General features: G+C 45.4%; 1 protein-coding gene across 4 annotated transcripts in view; it reads left to right on the top strand.

The window, feature by feature from the left end:
• LOC125460781 (E3 ubiquitin-protein ligase TRIM33-like) overlaps positions 1-17883 on the top strand; it is a 124030-nt gene that overhangs the window by 75656 nt on the left and 30491 nt on the right. For all 4 annotated transcript variants that reach the window (XM_048548690.2, XM_048548691.2, XM_048548692.2 and 1 more), the window contains 6 exons: positions 9037-9184; positions 10441-10573; positions 13331-13447; positions 14200-14314; positions 15872-16018; positions 16434-16551. In XM_048548690.2, coding sequence (XP_048404647.1) covers positions 9037-9184; positions 10441-10573; positions 13331-13447; positions 14200-14314; positions 15872-16018; positions 16434-16551 — 778 coding nt within the window. The remainder of the gene's footprint in view (positions 1-9036; positions 9185-10440; positions 10574-13330; positions 13448-14199; positions 14315-15871; positions 16019-16433; positions 16552-17883) is intronic.

Below are 17883 nucleotides of genomic sequence, written 5' to 3'. Positions count from 1 at the left end.
TGGGGGACTCTCCACTGGTGTCCAGATGTCTTTATCAGTCAAATGTAACTTTGGGCACTCCCACTGCTTCAGTGGGTGGGGGGGGGGGAAGAAAATGCTACACTTAAATCTGACTTACACAACTAATTCCTCCAAGGCTGACTTTGTTTGCCACAGACAGGAACACTGGCTTTGCACTGCATCAATTATCCTGAAGGCTCTTGACCAAGTGATTTTCAGCGTTTGAGGAGAAGAATGGCAGAGACTTGTCCCCTTCACTCAGTCTGAAGATTTGCTTTTATCTCCGTGTATTGAGATCCAGCTTCCAAGTTCTGAGATTGCCTTTCAGATTATATTTATATCCAAGTCTGGGATGTGCCGTGGTGAGGGTTCCGTGCTCTGGCTGTTGAAAACTGCCTTTGGGATTCGGAATCTTCCTTGACAATCGTGTGACTGAGTCAGGGAAGCTGAGCTCTGAGCATGCTCTCAATTACAGATGTTGGCATTTGGTGCCTGATGTTGCAAATATGTTGCAGAGGTCAAAGATAGAATGCTTCACATGATATTAGTAGGGTTGTCTAAACCCATACGGAAGTGCTGCATGATCCACTGCGTAGTAAACTTTTGATCTGTGTTTTGGGTGAAACTGTGACTCTGCTTGTGAACAGATTGTTGCTTGGGAACTTTGCTGTCTGCAAACTAGATGTGGCATTTCCTACATTGCAACAGTGTATGCCTTATATTTAAAAAAAGTAATCAAATTGGATGTTGATATTGTGGAGTACCCACAAGTTGTGCAAGATTCCATGTAAATGGAAATCGAGACTTTTTTTCTCTCTCGATGGAATGCAGCTTTTTTAGTTCAGTGATGGTCTCTCAAAACCAACCATTTGAGTGTTAGAGTGGTTAGCATATAACTCAAGGTATTTGGCTGGTGCTCATCTAAGGGCTAATTGTATACATGAGTTGTTTGGCTTGACAAACTGAAACATGTTTAGCTATGCAAGCATCTCCCTTGGGGCGGGGTGGGAAGGAGGGAAAGTTTCCCTGCAGATGCTGGAATTTGTACTGAAAACAACTGCTTCAGATGACAGCTTCAGCTCTGGTGATGAGTCATTTAAACTTGAAACATTGGCTTGTTCTTTCTCCACGGATGCTTTCTGACCCCCCCCCCCCCCCCCCCGGCCAGCTGTGATCTCTGGCATTTGTTGCTTTCAGGGAAAGTTGGTTGTTGGGTGAGACACTTGTACAAAAAGAAGGAATAAATAAAAGGAGATGGTAGGAGCTGCCGATGCTGGAGTCTGAGATAACAAGGTGTAGAGCTGGACGAACACGGCAGGCCAGGCAGCATCAGAGGAGCAGGAAAGTTGATGTTTCGGGTCAGGACCCTTCTCCAGGTTTTCTGAAGAAGGGTCCCATCCCGAAATGTCAACTTCCTTGCTCCTCTAATGCTGCCTGTTCATCCAGCTCTACACCTTGATATCTACGAATAAACAAAATGAATTGTGTGACCTGGACTTTGGGTAGTAGGAGAATAAACACGATTGAGTCATGTTTTAGGAAATGAGCAGGAGATGAGGTTTTTCAAAGTTAGGCCAGGTAAGCAATGGTAGGACACAGTGCTTGATTTGATTTATTATCGTTGTATGTACCTAGGTACAGTGAGAAGTTTGGTTTTGCGTGCAATACAGGCAGATCATACTTTGCACTCCTTGCTATGTTCTATTACCCTAGTGCATCTTCTATAGTGTTATAGCTGCAGAGAAGATGCACAGGCAGCAAGATCAACATTAAAATTTAAAATTTGAGGGGTCCATTCAGAAGTCTAATAACAACGAGGAAGAGGCTAATTTTTTGTTGGCACATTTGTTTTAGCTTTTGTATCTTCTGCCCAACAGAAGAGGTTGGAAGGGATTGTAATTAGGGTGGACTGGGTCTTTTTGCAGTAACAAGAAGTGTTGGTAAAGTCAAGGGATGGAAGGTTGGCTTGTATGATGGACTGGGCTGTGTTCACAACACTCTGTAGTGTCTTATGGTCCTGGGCAGAGTAGTTGCTGTATAATAGAATGCAGCGAACAACTTACATTTTATAAAGTAACATTTGTGGAACACTGCTCTGATAAAACACCAGGCATTACCAGACGGAGCTTCACACCATGTCCCAAAGAGGTGTTGAGACTGCTGAGAGTTGAGTCTTTTCTCTTCTGCTTGATATTGAAACGTTTGGGGCTTCTATGTGTTGTCACCTTCCAATGATGGCAAAACTGATGTCTCTGCTGTGACTCTTGCATTGGAGGAGTGGTCCAACCTGTGCATTTCAGAAGCCCAACTCCACACAGGCTGCAAACCAGTAGAGTCAGACTGTCCTGTATGGTGTTTCAAGTCAAAAGCTCCAGAACCACCTAGCTTTTCTTTAAAAATTAAGAGGGGAATGCTAACGAGTTCTTTGGGGAGGAGAAGGGAGTAGAGAAAGCATGATGGAAGCCAGAACACACACAAAAAACCAAGCTAATTGGTTTCAAGACAAGATTGAGATTTTTGTGGGCTAGTGATAGCTATGAATTTGGAGCGAGAGCACAGGGCGGCCTTGATTTAATCAAATATCTGAATAAGCAGGAAGGGGATGAATGTTTTTCCAAATCACTGTGGTTCTTCGTCCATCCAACTGAATGACCTTTCAGTTTTAATCCAGCCACATCCTCCCTGCCTTCCCAGTTCAGATCCAGGTAGGTGAGAAGAGGAGGAAACACAATTGCTTTACAAATTGAATTCTGAGCTGTCCTGCAGAGCAGCGTTTTGAAGATGTCTGTCTGGTCTCTCAACGTACCTGTTTACAGTTGACTAAAGGTGACCCAGTTTGATGTACGGCCTGAGTGGGCAGCAACCACGTGGTATTGGGAACTGCTTCCTTTGATTGGCACTAATTCATTTAATGCGTGTCAGTAACCAGAGGTCACATCTTGGAGATCATCAAGCAAAGGAGGAGTTAAGAGAGTATGGCTTGAAGAGGTCGTGGAATTGATTCAGTAATCCCTTTCAGTGGGGAATCTATATAATCAAAAACAATTTGCAGGGCTTTAAGGGCAGACTATGGAACATCAGCGTAATCACCTTCCCAATTGGATATCTCTTGCATCACTGCTGGAATGGCCCGAATGGCCCCTAGTGTTGATTGTTTCAACGATTTCAGGTATTGGTACAATAAGGCTGACTGTGGACTAGGAGATTCAAAGCTTTCCACCTCTGCTGATCGAAGTTAAATTCACACTCGGTTGAGTGACCCTGAACCCACAGCACATTTAACCCAAAGTTAAAGCTGCCCTTTGTAAGTGTAGGTAATGAAAAGAAACATGAGGAAGGAACTGACTGTTCGGAGTGGGTTAGTTATTAACCTTTTCATTTCTGGCTCAATTCCAGCCTGACTGGTGGGATGGAAGTTGCCTCTGTTTGTTGGCTCGAAGTGTGTGAAATGGGTCTGGTCAGTCTCAGCCTGGTCAAGTGGTCATGGCTGCGGAACGAGAGTGACCCTTATTCGTCATCTATTGACCATCTCCTTAAAGAGAGACCACAGGACAGTAGAGGTGAGTAACAGAAAAAACATCAGACTGGCCCAGCCTGATGCGGTTTTCTGCATTTGACTTTGGATTGATTTGTAACGGCAAGGTGAGTGAAATTTTGCTTGGCATGTAACCTTTGGTTTCAAGCTGTAGGTTGGCAAAATCTGATAGTAACACAGGCCGTACGAAAGGGAAGTTGATTCTCAGCAAGACGTTTGCTCAATGTGGATGAGTGTCATTTTTGTCTTGAAGAGAATAGAGGCTTTTATTTTTCATCAAAATTCCTTCTTGCCACATCAGCATGCCAACTCTTTTTCTTTGGATTTGGTCAATTCCGGTAACCTTGCAACCTGTTTCATCCCAGCAACTGGCAACGGTTCATCCTGAAACTTGTTCAAAGGCTGCAACTCTTTTTTTTAATTAGTTTAGAATCTTGCAGACCTTCCGTTGTTTTGACGTGCAGGGACTTCCACCAAATTTGCCATGCTGTCAGCTGGTGAGTAGGAGGTGACAGCCAAGGGTGGTGAAGACTACGTTGCTGGGCCAATTCTAAATCACAGGCAGAAACCCGAGGGGAGTATACAGACCGGAGACATCTGTCATAAACCAAGCTGCTGCTGCTGCTGCAGCTATGGGGCAATGAGGCCGACAAGCCAGGCTTTGAGTTCTGCCAGTAAGACTTGGCCAAATGGCACTTAGGGCATATCAAAGAAAGATGCCGTGCAAAATAAAGAGAAGCAGATTTAGGATTGAGTTGAGGAGGAACTTCATCACCCAACTCTGTGAATCTGTGGAATTCCCTGCCCAGCGAAGCAGTCGAGGCTAACTTGTTTAATTTTTTTAAGGCAAAGATAGGTTTCTGAGCAGTACAGGACTTAAGGGTTACGGTGAGCAAGCAGGTACGTGAAGCTGAGTCCATGAAAAGATCAGCTGTGATCTTATTGAATTACAGAGCGGGCTTGAGGGGCCGAATGCCCTGGTTCTGTGCCTTTTTTGGGCTCGAAGTGAGCCCCTTTATGCGGCCTTTAGGGAAGGAATAACCCGCGAATCCCAACTCCAGGCACAGGCCCTGGGTATAGGCAGAAACTCCCAGATGCAGTGGTGAGGGAGTATCGCAGTGTTGGATGTGCTGTCTACTGGATGCGGTGTTGAAGGTGGATATGAAATACGTCACAAGGAGGAGGGAAACTTTCCATGGTGCCCGTCCTGAATTTCTTTAACCCCTCAAACGACGCCTGAAACACATTATTTGATCATTTCTGAATGTGTCTTTTGGGATCTTGCCGTGCATAAGGGGATTGTCACTTTTCTTCCACTGCAACAGTGACTGAACTTCATTGCCTGCTGCAGCACTCTGGGACATACTGGCCCAGTGTAAAAGAAATGTTCAGGTCCCAGTCTTTCTTTATATGGACACACCTCTGGCAGATGCTCCCTGATTGACCTTTACCCGAGCTTACATTGCTTTGACTCCAGAAGGAGAGTTGGCAGAAGTTGGATGGGTGCTGAGGCTGTAGGGGATCAGCATCTCCAACAGGACACAGGGCTATCACTAGGATGACCTATGTTTACTGGATGGAACACTCTGAGCTATAAACCGGCTTAAAAATTCGAAAGGGCAGCTGTTGGGGAATGTGTCTCTGGTCACGTGATTTGAAAGTGAGTCTTCCAGCACTGCCAAAAGATGCTGCTTGAATCATTAATCTGCCGATACTCATCTTCGACATCTGAGCTGCTCTGTCTTTGCAGTGTTACCAGTTCTGATTTGAGATTTTGTCTGTGTCTGTATTAATAGTTACAGGGTGATCTAGAAAGAGAAAGGTTCTGTCTGTGTCTGTGTGTGTGTGAAAGAGTGTTGATTTCCTGTTGATACTTCTCCGATCAAAACACATTATTTGTTCATTTTCATGTTGCGCTGTAGAATTTCCTGCACAAAATGCTGCTCGTGTTTCTTCCTACGTTTTCAGCACTTCCCTGGCTGCAAATCTTTTTGGGACGCCCCGTGGCTGTGAAAGGCGCGATATAAGTACACGTCTGGTATTGGCAAACCTTGGTCCTATCGTTGGAGACTTTCCGACAGTTGGGTAACACGCTGTCCCATTGGAATTTCTCATGCCTCATTTACTGGGTTAATTCCGATCAGGATCTGTCCTGGTGGTCTAGGGAAATGATTTGCTATGTGGTTTACCATCTTCACAAGAGAATGTAATGGAATGCCGGTAAGGGTAATAGAGTTGAAAACCTCAAGTCCTTTTGAGGAAGCCTGTTGCAATGAGATGGGGACAATGCAGTTTGTTTCTTTTCTGTGTGACTGAGCTCAGATAGTAAGGACATTTGATCTTCTGTACATTGTGATCTCAGCAAAATGTAAACCTTATGCCTGTCTTTTCCACAGATTGGTAACTAGAATTGTTGAATGTATCACTTGTATCATGAGAATGCCAGCTTTGACCGCAATTAACTTTCCCAATGCATCCAGTTTCTTCTGGATATTCTGAATGCTTGATCTACCTGTCTCAGTCACATTTGAGAGGTGGTCTGATTTGAGCTGTTTAAACTCTTAAAATGTTTCAGAATGTTAGATGCTACCAGATTATATTTTCTCAGGCGGGGAGATCCAGAAGCAACATAGTCATGGTCTTAAAATTGGAGCTAGGCCAGTCAAAATGATGTCATGTCACACTTTGATTACACAGATGTTTAGAAATGGTTATGTTCTCAGGCTGCAAGAACCAATTTAAGTCTTGGATTTAACTTTTTATACAGTCATAGAATCATACAATGGAGAAACAGACCCTTCGGTCCAACCAGTCCTTGCTGATCATGATCCCAAACTAAACACGTCTCACCTGCCTGTTCTGGGGTCCATATCCCTCCAAACCTTTCCCATTCATGTACTTTTCGAAATGCCTTTAAAACGTTGTAATTGTGCCCAACATCTGCTGTTTCCTCAGGAAGTTCATTCCACACACGAGCCACCCTCTGGTTTTCAAAAAAAATTTGCCCCTCATGTCAGAGGCTATTGATTTGCTTGCTGAGCCGACTGGTATAGTTAACAGACACTTCATCACTGTTCTAGGTAACATCATTGCTGCCTCTGAAGCAATGCTGTACTCCGCGTAGAATTTATATGATCCTTTCTGTTGAGGTGTTTTGTCATTTCCGGATCTTCTTAGCAAGAGATTGTATATGGGGTCTAAATACACATGTTTATTATGGGTGGAGAACCGGGCCTCTAGGAATTCCTGTCCGTGTCAATGGTTAGCTTGAGTTAGGATGGTCAGTTGTCCCAGTTAAATTGACGGCCTTCATTGTCCAAGTGCACCGAAATGAGAGAAAGTTCGTCTTGTCGTTTTGCTGCTAGCTGGTGTTCGTGTATCCTGATGGTTAGTTTCCTTCCTGTCAGGCTGATGTAATGTTTTTGGCAGACCTTGCACGGTATTTTGTAAACCACATTGATCCTGCGTTCCTTGGGTATGGAGTCCTTGGTCCTTGAGTGTTTGTCGTAGTGTGGCAGTGTGCTTGTGTGCTATCCTGATTCCTAGTGGTTGTGGGAGTCTCATAGTCAGTTCCAATATATTCTTGATACCTGGTAGTGTGGCCAGTGTATTATGTCGTCTTGTGTCCTCTTGGTGTTGTCTATCTGGTAGACATCTGCGGATGAAGTTAGTGGGGTATCCATTAATAGTGAAGACCTCGTATGGGTGCTTTTCCTCCCACTTGTGAAGTTCCATTGGGTTGCGGCCTGTTTGAATCGTGTCCGAACACAGCTTTGTTTGTGGATGTTGGGGTGATTGCTGTGGATGTTAAGGATTGGTCATTGTGGGTTGCCTTCCTGTACCCTGTGGTCTGGAATTCTCCATTTGTCAGTCGTTCTACGCTGATGTCTAGGAGCAGAAATTGATTGCTGTTTTCCTTTTACTCTTGTGAATTTGATCCTGGTGAAAATGTTGTTGGCTAGGTGGTGTCTCTCTTCTAAATTAGTGCGTTTAATGATGACAAATATGTCGTCCATGTATCTTATCACAGTTTTGGCTTAATGGAGGGGTGGGGAAGCGGGCGGTGCAGGTTGTGTATTCCGGTCTTTGCATGACTGCCTCTGCAAAAAGACTGCTGAGATGGGTGACCCCATGGGTGTGCCATTAATCTGTTTGTATACTTGACCTTTAAAGGTGAGCACCAGCTCACAGCAAAACGACACAACAAACTTTCTCTCATATCAGTGCACTCTGGACAACGAAGGCCATCAATATAACTGGGATGACGTGACCAGCCCAAGCCTACCTAGAGACCTGATTTTCCACCCATATTTTAATCAATAAACATGTGGAATTAGACCCCATAAACTCTTGCAAAAAAGAACAGGAAATGACACAAAACACCTCAACAGACTGGGTTGTATAAATACTAAGTGCCTGAGAATAACATCGCTTCATTGAAGGCATCACTGATGATGTTACCTAGCATGGTGACGAAATGTCTGAACTATAACCAGGCAGCTCGGTGCGCAAATCACCCTCCACCCAAGCTACAAATCTTTGCAATCTTTAAGCCTCTCGTGTCTTTTTAATAATGTCTCTCCTCTCACCTTTAAAAATGCTCCCTAATCTTGAAATCCCCCACCATAGGGAAAAAAACACCTACCATTAACACTCTATCCATTCCACTCGTGATTTTGTAAACCTCTATAAGGTCACCTCTCAACCTCCAGTGCTCCAGTGGGAAAAGTCCCAGCCTATCCAGCCTTCCTTTTTAACTCCAACATTCCATACCCGGCAACATCCTGGTAAATCTCTTCTGAACCTTCTGCAGCTTAATGTCCTTCCTATAACAGGGTGACCAGAATTGGACACAGTACTCCAGATGAGGCCTCACCAATGTCTGGTGGAACCTCAGGATGACTCCTCAACTCCTATACTCAGAAGGACTGAGCAATGAAGGCAAGTGTGCTAAATGCTGCCTTAATCACCCTGTCCGTACGTGATGCAAATTTCAAAGAATTATATGCCCGAACCACTAAATCCCTCTGTTCTACAACATTATCCAGGGTCCTACCATTAATTTATGAGTCCTAAGATTGAGAAAGACTTAATAGAGGCTGATTCTTATGGTACTTGCAAATGCACCTTTTGTATCGGGTGTACCTGTAGTATGATATCCCATGTACTGTCCAGTATCTATAGTCATCACCCTGGCAAAAATCATTTCCTCCTTCCCCCAAAAAGCTCAATGCTGTGGGTTGGTTTCAAGATTGAGCTTTTTATTAATATATAAATCTGTGTGGAGCAGATAGAGTTGAGATAGAGGACTGATTTGAAATTCTGAATGGACGAAACATCCCGTTCGGTGTCTGAGGAGCGATGTAATGCGGGAAATATTGCAGTTGGCCTTCAAAGTCTGCTCCTACAGAAAGGCGATCTTCAGTTCCCTTCACTCAGAAGAGTGGTTTATCTGCTGCCCCTCTCCAAAGCAATAACCGCTGCTGTTTTCCTCTGCTCAGGTGTGTACGAGCTGTGAGGATAATGCCGAGGCCAGTGGCTTCTGTGTGGAGTGTCTCGAGTGGCTGTGTAAAACCTGCATCGAGGCCCATCAGAGAGTCAAGTTTACAAAAGACCACACTGTGAGGCAGAAGAAGGATGTGTCACCAGGTAAACATTAAAACAATTCGCCAGAGTGCCGCTTACCTCCTGCCCCCCCTGCTGTAGATCCGCCGCAGCACCAGTTCCTGGCCTCTTTTGAACTGAGCCTCAGATTGGCCGTTAAATTGGGAGAGGACAAAACCCCGTCTGGTGGAGCATTCATGTTGGTAAATTAGCCCAGTATGCCATTTTGCTGCATCGTGTGGCCATATGTTGGGTCTGCCCTCGTGCTGAAGGGTCAGGTTAGTCATGTAGACTTGATCTCTGTTACCTGAGTACGACCTGGAACAAAAGGAAATCTGACAGGAAGTAGGGGATGATAGGCATTGATTCAGTGGCTTTATGTTTCAAGGGTTAAGCACATGATACCTCTGAAACAAATGATAATGACTCCAAAAGCTAGCTCAGGACTCCCAGGGGCACCTATTCATACCACTGGTGGGATTGGACAAGAGAAGGTTTGAGTTGTTTTCAGTGGCTGCTTTTCAGAAATCCCTATTGAGAGAATGTTTCCAACAGTCTCAGCTGGTTATCTCTTGAAGCAGCAAAAGGTCACTAAGCCGCCCACAGGGGGACACTCAGTGACAGCAGCGTGCACTGTTTACAAGAAACGCTGCAGAAATTCACCAAAGATCCTCAGGCAGCACCTTCCAAACCCACGACCACCTCCATCTAGAAGGACAAGGGCATCAGCTATATGGGAACACCACCACCTCCAAGTCCCCCTCCAAGTCCCCCTCCAAGTCCCTCACCACCCTGACTTGGAAATATATCGCCGTTCCTTCACTGTCACCTTGTCAAAATCCTGGAATTCCCTCCCTCATGGCATTGTGGGTCAACCCAATGGTTCAATAAGGTTTACCACCACCTTCTCAAGGGCGTCTAGGGATGGGCAAGATATGCTGGCCTAGCCAACGACACCCACTTCCCACAAATTAATAAAAACAAAAATTGGTTAGTTGACTTGGGGTTTGTCACATTAGGATCCCATTGAACTTAGATTGGGTTTGCAGCTGCTTATGTGAGAAACTCAGTATTGGGCACCGATGACCCCAATCAAAAATGGTGGTTTCAACCAAAAAGCTGAAAAGAAGTGAGGCATCAATCACTCTTTCCCCTGCCCAGAGCAATGAGACACCCCGTTACATGTACTGTTAAAGGCCAGGGTGTACCACAGAGGTTTAATTTTGGTCCAGCTAATGTTCCCATGGTTGTCAGTGGAAAGTGTTAACCATGTTGCACCCTTTTTTACGGTGTTTTCCCAGAGGCGGTCAGTGTGTCCAACCAGCGAATGCTGTTCTGCCCCATCCACAGGCAGGAGCAGCTCAAGCTTTTCTGTGAGACCTGCGATCGGTTAACATGTCGAGACTGTCAACTGCTGGAGCACAAGGAACACAGGTAACTAAGCAGGGGCAAACCCAGACACTGCTCCCTAACTCAGCACAGGCATGGATCTGTCCTTATATGTCACTGGGGTACAGTACTGGTGGGGACAGGCCTGTCACACTGTAACACTGGGGTACAGTACTGGTGGGGACAGGTCTGTCACTGTATAACACTGGGGTACAGTACTGGTGGGGACAGGCCTGTCACTGTGTAACACTGGGGTACAGCACTGGTGGGGATGGGTCTGTCGCTGTGTAACACTGGGGTACAGTACTTCTTAGTTCTAGACAACAGGTTAAAGCATTAAGCTCTAGCTTCTCATTTGGATCATTAATTATTTGATTTTTGTTTAAGAAATGAAATGAACATTTTTACAGACCTCTTTTTGACAGTGTGCCCCGTCTCGCCTCCTTTGTGCTGTATTCTGTGTCCATGAAAGCTAACAGAACGATTAACCCTCAGTGGTTGGCTTTTCCTGTCGTGATCCGCACTCTCATTCCACAGTGCTGTGTTAATTCTTGGGCGACGATCCACCCTTGTAGTGAGCTCGGAAAAGAAATGCGTGTATGTCACCAAACCGGGAAATACTCTCTCTCTCCACTTTCCCACACTGAAAGTTGGAGGCGGGATGCTGTTCGAGAAATTGTCCATTCTTGAGCTCGGCCAAAAAAAGAAAGCATCATTGATGCCTTTTAGTTTCCCTTTCCATCCCCTAAGGGGTTTCTCTGTTCCTTTCCTGTACTGAGGCTGTTTTGACACATTTACAATGTGGAATCAGACACCAGATCTCAGTTGATGATCTGAACCAGACCTTTTGGGTAACACTCCGGATGTGTTACTCTGGAATCTCTGTCAGAAGTGCTGGTTAAGGGCTGGACAATTGCAGGATATTTTCGTGGAGAGGGAGCTTTAAGCTTGGGACGTTCAGGGTTGTGGGGTTTAGGGGCTTTGGGATACAAGTTTACAAGGAAATCAAGGTGTTTTTTCAATGCAGTTCTGACTGCAGCAATGATCCAATTTTAAAAGCCTCTTGCATATGGTCCCCAGCATCTCTCTTATTGTGAAGCATTGTTGAACCACACTGGGCTGCTTGGCCACTTCGCTTTTTTATTTTAAGCTACCAGCCACCACCAGAAATCACCCACGTAGCCAATAAAATGTTTACAAGCAAAGCCCATTGTGGGCAATGTGAACCATCGAAAATGAAGGGTGGTGGGCTTAGGGAGAGCAGGACGGGGCTAAATCAAGAAGGAGTTGGAGGGGGAAATAAAACGCTACGTCCTCTGTGGTGCCTACCTCTCTCTCGAAAAGCACAGAGAGCATTGTTGGACACCCTTTTAGTAACATAAGAACTAGGAGCAGGAGCAGGAGTAGGCTGTTCAGCCCTTTGAGCCCGCGCCGCCATTCAGTCAGATAATGGCTGATCTTTTCGTGGACTTGGATCCACTTACTCGTGTTCTCACTGTATCTCTTTATTGTTCAAAAAAAATCTACCTTAGCTTTAAAAACATTTACTGAAATAGTGTCAACTACTTCACTGGGCAAGGAATTCCATAGATTAACAACCCTCTAGATCAAGAAGCTCCTTCTCAATTCAGTCCTAAATCTGCTCCCTCTAATCCTGAGGTTATGCCCTCTTGTCCGAGCTTCACCTGCCAGTGGGAACATCCTGTCTACTTCTATCGTATCTATTCCGTCCATAATTTTATATGTTTCTCTAAGATCCCCCCTCAATCTTCTGAATTCCAATGAATATAATCCCAGTCTACTCAGTTTCTCCTCATAAGCCAACCCCCTCAACTCCAGAATTAACCTAGTGAACCTCCTCTGTACCCCCTCCAGTGCCAGTACATCCTTTCTCAGGTGCATTATGCTCCCTCTCTAAGGACATCCGGGCATGAAAATAATGGTGGAAGAGTGGCAGACAGTTGGCAGATATGATACCCCCCCACAGAAGTAGTAAGAACTGCAGATGCTGGAGTCAGAGATAACACTGTGGAGCTGGAGGAACATAGCAGGCCGAGCAGGACCCGAAACATCCACTTTCCTGCTTCTCTGATGCTGCCCGGCCTGCTGTGTTCCTCCAGCTTCACACTGTGTTATCTTTGACTCCCCCTACAGTCCACTGCCTGGACCTGACTAGAGCCTTTCTGGCTAGGCCCCACTTGACTGGGTTGACCTGGCCTTCTGACATGTTTCAGCTGCTTTGGCTGGTACTGGAAGGATTGCTATGGTGTGCTTCTTGGTGCATTCTCCAATACCACGTCACCAGTGCATTGAGGACCAGCACCCATGTTGACCTCTTTCTTGGCTCCCTCTCCAGTCCCATCCATAATTTGCAGTCTCCACTTTGCAACCTGAGTGTCGCTGTTCAATCCCAATCAGTGGTAATTAAAATTGATGCAGTCTGCTGGAAAGAGGCTGGTGTGCAGTTGAAGTTCTGGGTGTAGAAGTTTTATTGGGCCAAATGCTGTATCTGTGCTGGAAGGTGCACACAATCTCTGAATTGCTCCAACACTGTATGGAAGTCTTGTTGTGTCTGTACTTGCTTTCTGATTTGGAAACTCACCTGGTGCTACTTCCCGGCCTCCTTCCTGTAACCCTGAATGTTCTACCTTTTTTCAGACAATTCCCTCTCAATGCCCTTGCAGTTCCATGTAATGTGATTTCTGTACGGTCTGCTGGAACTGAGCAAATACTGTTGGTGTTATTCAGGAAGTCCAATATAGCTGCCATCCAAGTTTTGAATCATCTTGTTTGTACTTCCAGATACCAGTTTCTAGAAGAGGCCTTTAAGAACCAGAAAGTCATCATTGATACGCTGACTGCCAAGCTTCAGGAGAAAAGAAACTACATCCAGTATGCAGCCACTCAGATCCAGAACAGGTACCCCTTGTTCAGCAAAGCTCTCTGGCTCACAATTCACTCAATGGGCCTGTACTCCATATGGCTGCCCATCTGCGTGAAGGGACATTATTTTGGAGTGCGGGGCACTCAGGGTGAGCTATAATGAGGAGACAATGGTAAAGTCAGAGGACCAGGCTAGTGCTCTGACAGCACTAGCTCGAATCCTACATCAAAGCTGGAGGAATTTGCATTCGGTTAATTTATGTAATAAAATAACTGGAATATACCAACAACTGTGGAACGTGATCGTGACAATTTTTTGTTTTAAATATTGTGAAAGCCCATCCTTTCGGGAAGGAACTCTGCCTTGCCTACCCAATCTGGCATCCATGTGACTCCAGCCCCTCCTCAATGTGGCTCTTTCTTAAGTGACCTCTGAGGTCAGGTCAAGAGCAATTAGCCATGGGCAATAAATGCTGGTCTTGCCAGTAATGGCCATATTCCAGGAAAGAACAGATTATATCAACATCCTCAGCTGTTGCCCACTTTGTGTCGCCATTGGCAGTTGGGAGTAGGATCCTACCAATTGTGGGATCCTTATTTCACTTTTCAACTTATTATTAATTCTGAGCTGTACCTTGGGATGCTTTTACTATGTTAGAGGGGTCGGATGAAGACAAGCTCTCGTACATGAGAGGGTAGTTAAATCTTGTAAATTTATTTTCAGTTGGACCATCCTAAAAGAGACAGTTGTTAATATAAGCCCATCAATGAGCATGTTTGTGTTGCAGGATTAATGAAGTCAATGAAAATTGTAAGAAGGTCGAGCAGGACATAAAAGTGGCCGTTTTCACGCTCATGATCGAGATCAACAAGAAAGGGAAAGCTTTGTTGCAGCAGCTGGAGGTATCCTGGCTCTGTGTCCTCCGAGACCCCTCAACTCCTTCGATTCTGGCCTCTTACGTGTCTCCGCGAGCTTCTCTGGCTCAAACATCAGTCATTATTTCAATCATCCCGACCTCAAACCCCAGAATTCCATCCCTAAACCTCTCTGCCTCCGGGGTTTCATGTTTGTTAGACCCATAGCTAAGTTCCAGGGCAGAAAGAGACCATCCAGTTCAATATCCCTGCACTGACTAAACAAAAGTAGCCTTCATTTCTAAGCTCAGTTACTAGCTCCGGTCCGTAGCTTTGCAGTATGCAGCACTTCGGGAGCAGATCCAGACTTGTTTCAACCTCTGCATCAAACTGGGCAGCAAATTCTGCACCTCCTCATCGTCTGGGTGAACAAGCTTTTCCTTGTGTGCCTTCTAATCCTTCTAACTTTAATCTGTGACCCCATAATTGAGTCTCTCTGCTGAATGAAAGCTTTTGTGTTTACTCTATCCAACACCCTCATTATTTTGAGCACCTCAATTCCTCCCAACCTTCCCCTCAGTCTCCTCTGATCTAAGAAAAATTATCCTTGTCTGTCCAACCTTTCCTCACATCTATCATTCTTAAGCCCGGGTAAAATTCTTGTAAATCTCCTCTCGTGCTTCCTGTGATGAGTCTGCCCTGTAATGAGTCCGGAGCTGGACTCAATTCCAACTATGGCCTATCCATGTCTTGTATAATTCAAGCAATCCATCTCCTGTATTTGATACCTTGCCTGGTGAAGGAGAATGTTCCATATGCCTTCATTACTTCCTTCCTCTACTTGTTCTGCAACTACTGGGACTTATGGACATTTACTCCAAGATTTAACATTTTGTCTACCCCTCTCAATCCCCTTTCTGTTGTGGTGTATTCCCTTGTTTGCCTGCACGCATGCACACACACACCATGCCCAATGCCACACTTCTCCCAAGTTGAATTCCAGTTGCCACCTTTCTGACCATTCAGGCAAGCCATTGATATCCTCCTCTATTATCACCTGTCTGGTCAATTTTTGTGTGGTCTGCGAATTTCCCAGTCTTGTCTCCGACGTGCCTTCCGTTCCCAAGACCTGAGCATGTAACTTAACGGGACGTTCCCAAAGAGGGAGTACTGCTTTGTTGCGAGTGCCAGCCTTTGACAGAAGTTAAATTGGGCCCTTCTCCATTCTCGTGGGTGGCTGCAAAAAGGAACCCTTACACCCTGCAAAGAAGGGCCCTGGAGCTTAGCCTCGTGTCGTGGCCAATATTTATCCCTCTGCTAAAATCTAAAACCAAATTTCTGGTTACTATCTCATTGCTGTGTTTATGGGAGCAAGCTGCTCGCAAGTTGACTCTGGCTTGTCTCTATAATAGTTTAAATGTACTTGATTGCTTGCAAAATGTTTTGGAATGCCCTGAGGTTAGCAAAAGCAAATATTTCTCACGTTGAAGCCAGCCTGTTTAAATTAAGTGGGAGGATATTGTCTCCAGAGTAACCTGAGGAATCCCCCATGGGGGCAGGCTGCTTTGAATTCTGGTTAATGGGCCATTTTTAATCCCCCTGCAGAGTGTAACCAAAGACCGTCAAGCAAAGCTCCTCCAGCAACAACTGGAGATCTCTGGGGTATCCAAACAAGTGGAGCATGTCATGAACTTTGCCAAGTGGGCTATCTCCAACAGGAGCAGCATTGCCTTGCTCTACAGTAAAAGACTGGTAAGGTGATCCAAGTGTCTGAAACGAAGAACATTGAGCCTAAGGCCTCAGGATCTGCCACTGCTCCCAGAGAAGGTCCCTGAGTAATGACTGGAGACAGGAATGCTGTAGATGTATTCTCCATAGACGAAGCCACATTAAGTCTCTGGTAGGGATATAAGTGGGGGAAAAAATAAAACCTGATGTGGCATAGCAGTGACATCGCCAGGCTAGTGATTCCAAATTATAGCTATACTTTCTACTACATGGCTACTGACTCTGACAGTACGTGTGTCCTGGGCTCTGCTCTGCAGTTCGTGAGAAATGGAGAGAGGGTGCGGTTTGGGGACAGTGCCCGCGTGTATTCAGCAATAACTTCATGCCCCTCCGCCCGCACTGGCCTGCAATACTCAAACCTTGCCTCCTCCGATTGCAGATCACCTTTCAGCTGAGGTACATCCTCCGAGCCCGATGTGACGCGTCTCCAGTCGCGACCAGCTCCGTTCGGTTTCACTGCGACCCAACCTTCTGGGCTAAGAATGTTCTCAATTTGGGTAAGAAAAGCAAAATGGAGGCAACCCTCCTGTCAGACAGGGCCCTGCCACGGAACTTCATTTTCAGTATCTTGCAAGTAAACGTTTTAAGTATTTAGTGGGAATTCTTGAGCGCCTGTGTTGTATGTTTTGAATTCTCATTCTCTGGAGCACTAGTCCAGCCCTCTAGCGTATGAGTGTAGTAATGACTGACCTTTGCTTGGCACCGTTTGGTCATGGAAATGTACAGCACAGAAACAGACCCTTCGGCTCACCTCGTCCATGCTGACCGGGTATCCTAAATTAATATGGTCCCATTTGGCCCATATTCCTCTAAATCCTACCTGTTCATATTACCCATCCAGATGCCTTGTAAATGTTGTAATTGTACCAGCCTCCTCCTCCTCTTCTGGCAGCTCATTCCATACATGCACCACCCTCTGTGTGAAAATGTCCCCCTCAAACCCCTTTTAAATCTTTCCCCTCTGACCTTAAACCTATGCCCTCTAGTTTAGGATTCCACTACAATGGGGAAAAAGACCTTCGCTAGTCACCCTATCCGTGCCCTTCATAATTTTATAAACCTCTATAAGGTCACCCCTCATCCTCCAATGTTCCAGGGAAAATAGCCCCAGCCTATTCAGCCTTTCCCTATAGCTCACACCCTCCAGCCCTGGCAACGTCTTTGTAAATTTTTTCTGAACCTTTTTTAAGTTTCACAACATCTTTCGTATTGCAGGGAGACCAGAATTGAATGCAGTATTCCAAAACTGTCCTAACCAATGTCCTTTTATACATTTTCCCCCTCCGTAGGGTGTGGACTCCCAGTGTTTCTCCCCCCCCCCAACTCCAATCCCCTGGCATTCTCCATTTGTGTATTGGTGAGTAGCTGGTATAGTGTTTATCAATGCCAAGACAGCAGAAACTGGGCAACCATTCTGTCCTGCTCCCAGCTTTGCAGCATTGTGAATTTCTTTTGGTTTCAGTTTAATTTATTGAAACAATTTTAGTCCTCATTTGGGGCATGTCCACCTATCACTTCCGGTTGCTTGTGTATAAATGACCCTATTTTTACAGGATGGTGTTGCCGGGGAATGATCTCCAATGGTACTAAAGTTGCGGGCGAGTGGTGTGGGGGGTTGAAATGACCTACTGGAGGTTTATAAAATGGTGAGAGGCACGGATGAATGGCAAAGGCCTTTTCCCTAGAGTAGAGGCGTTCAAAACTAGGGAGTCTGTTTTTAAGTGAGAGGAGAAAAGTTTAAAAGAGACTTGAGGGGCGAGATTTTCACAGGGGGCGGTTTGTAAGTGGAATGACCTGCCAGTGGAAGTGGTAGATGCAGGAGTCAAAAC

Source organism: Stegostoma tigrinum, chromosome 18 (genome assembly GCF_030684315.1).
Source record: "Stegostoma tigrinum isolate sSteTig4 chromosome 18, sSteTig4.hap1, whole genome shotgun sequence".
In the NCBI taxonomy this organism is placed as follows: Eukaryota; Metazoa; Chordata; class Chondrichthyes; order Orectolobiformes; family Stegostomatidae; genus Stegostoma; species Stegostoma tigrinum.
This window is presented reverse-complemented; position numbering and strand designations above follow the sequence as displayed.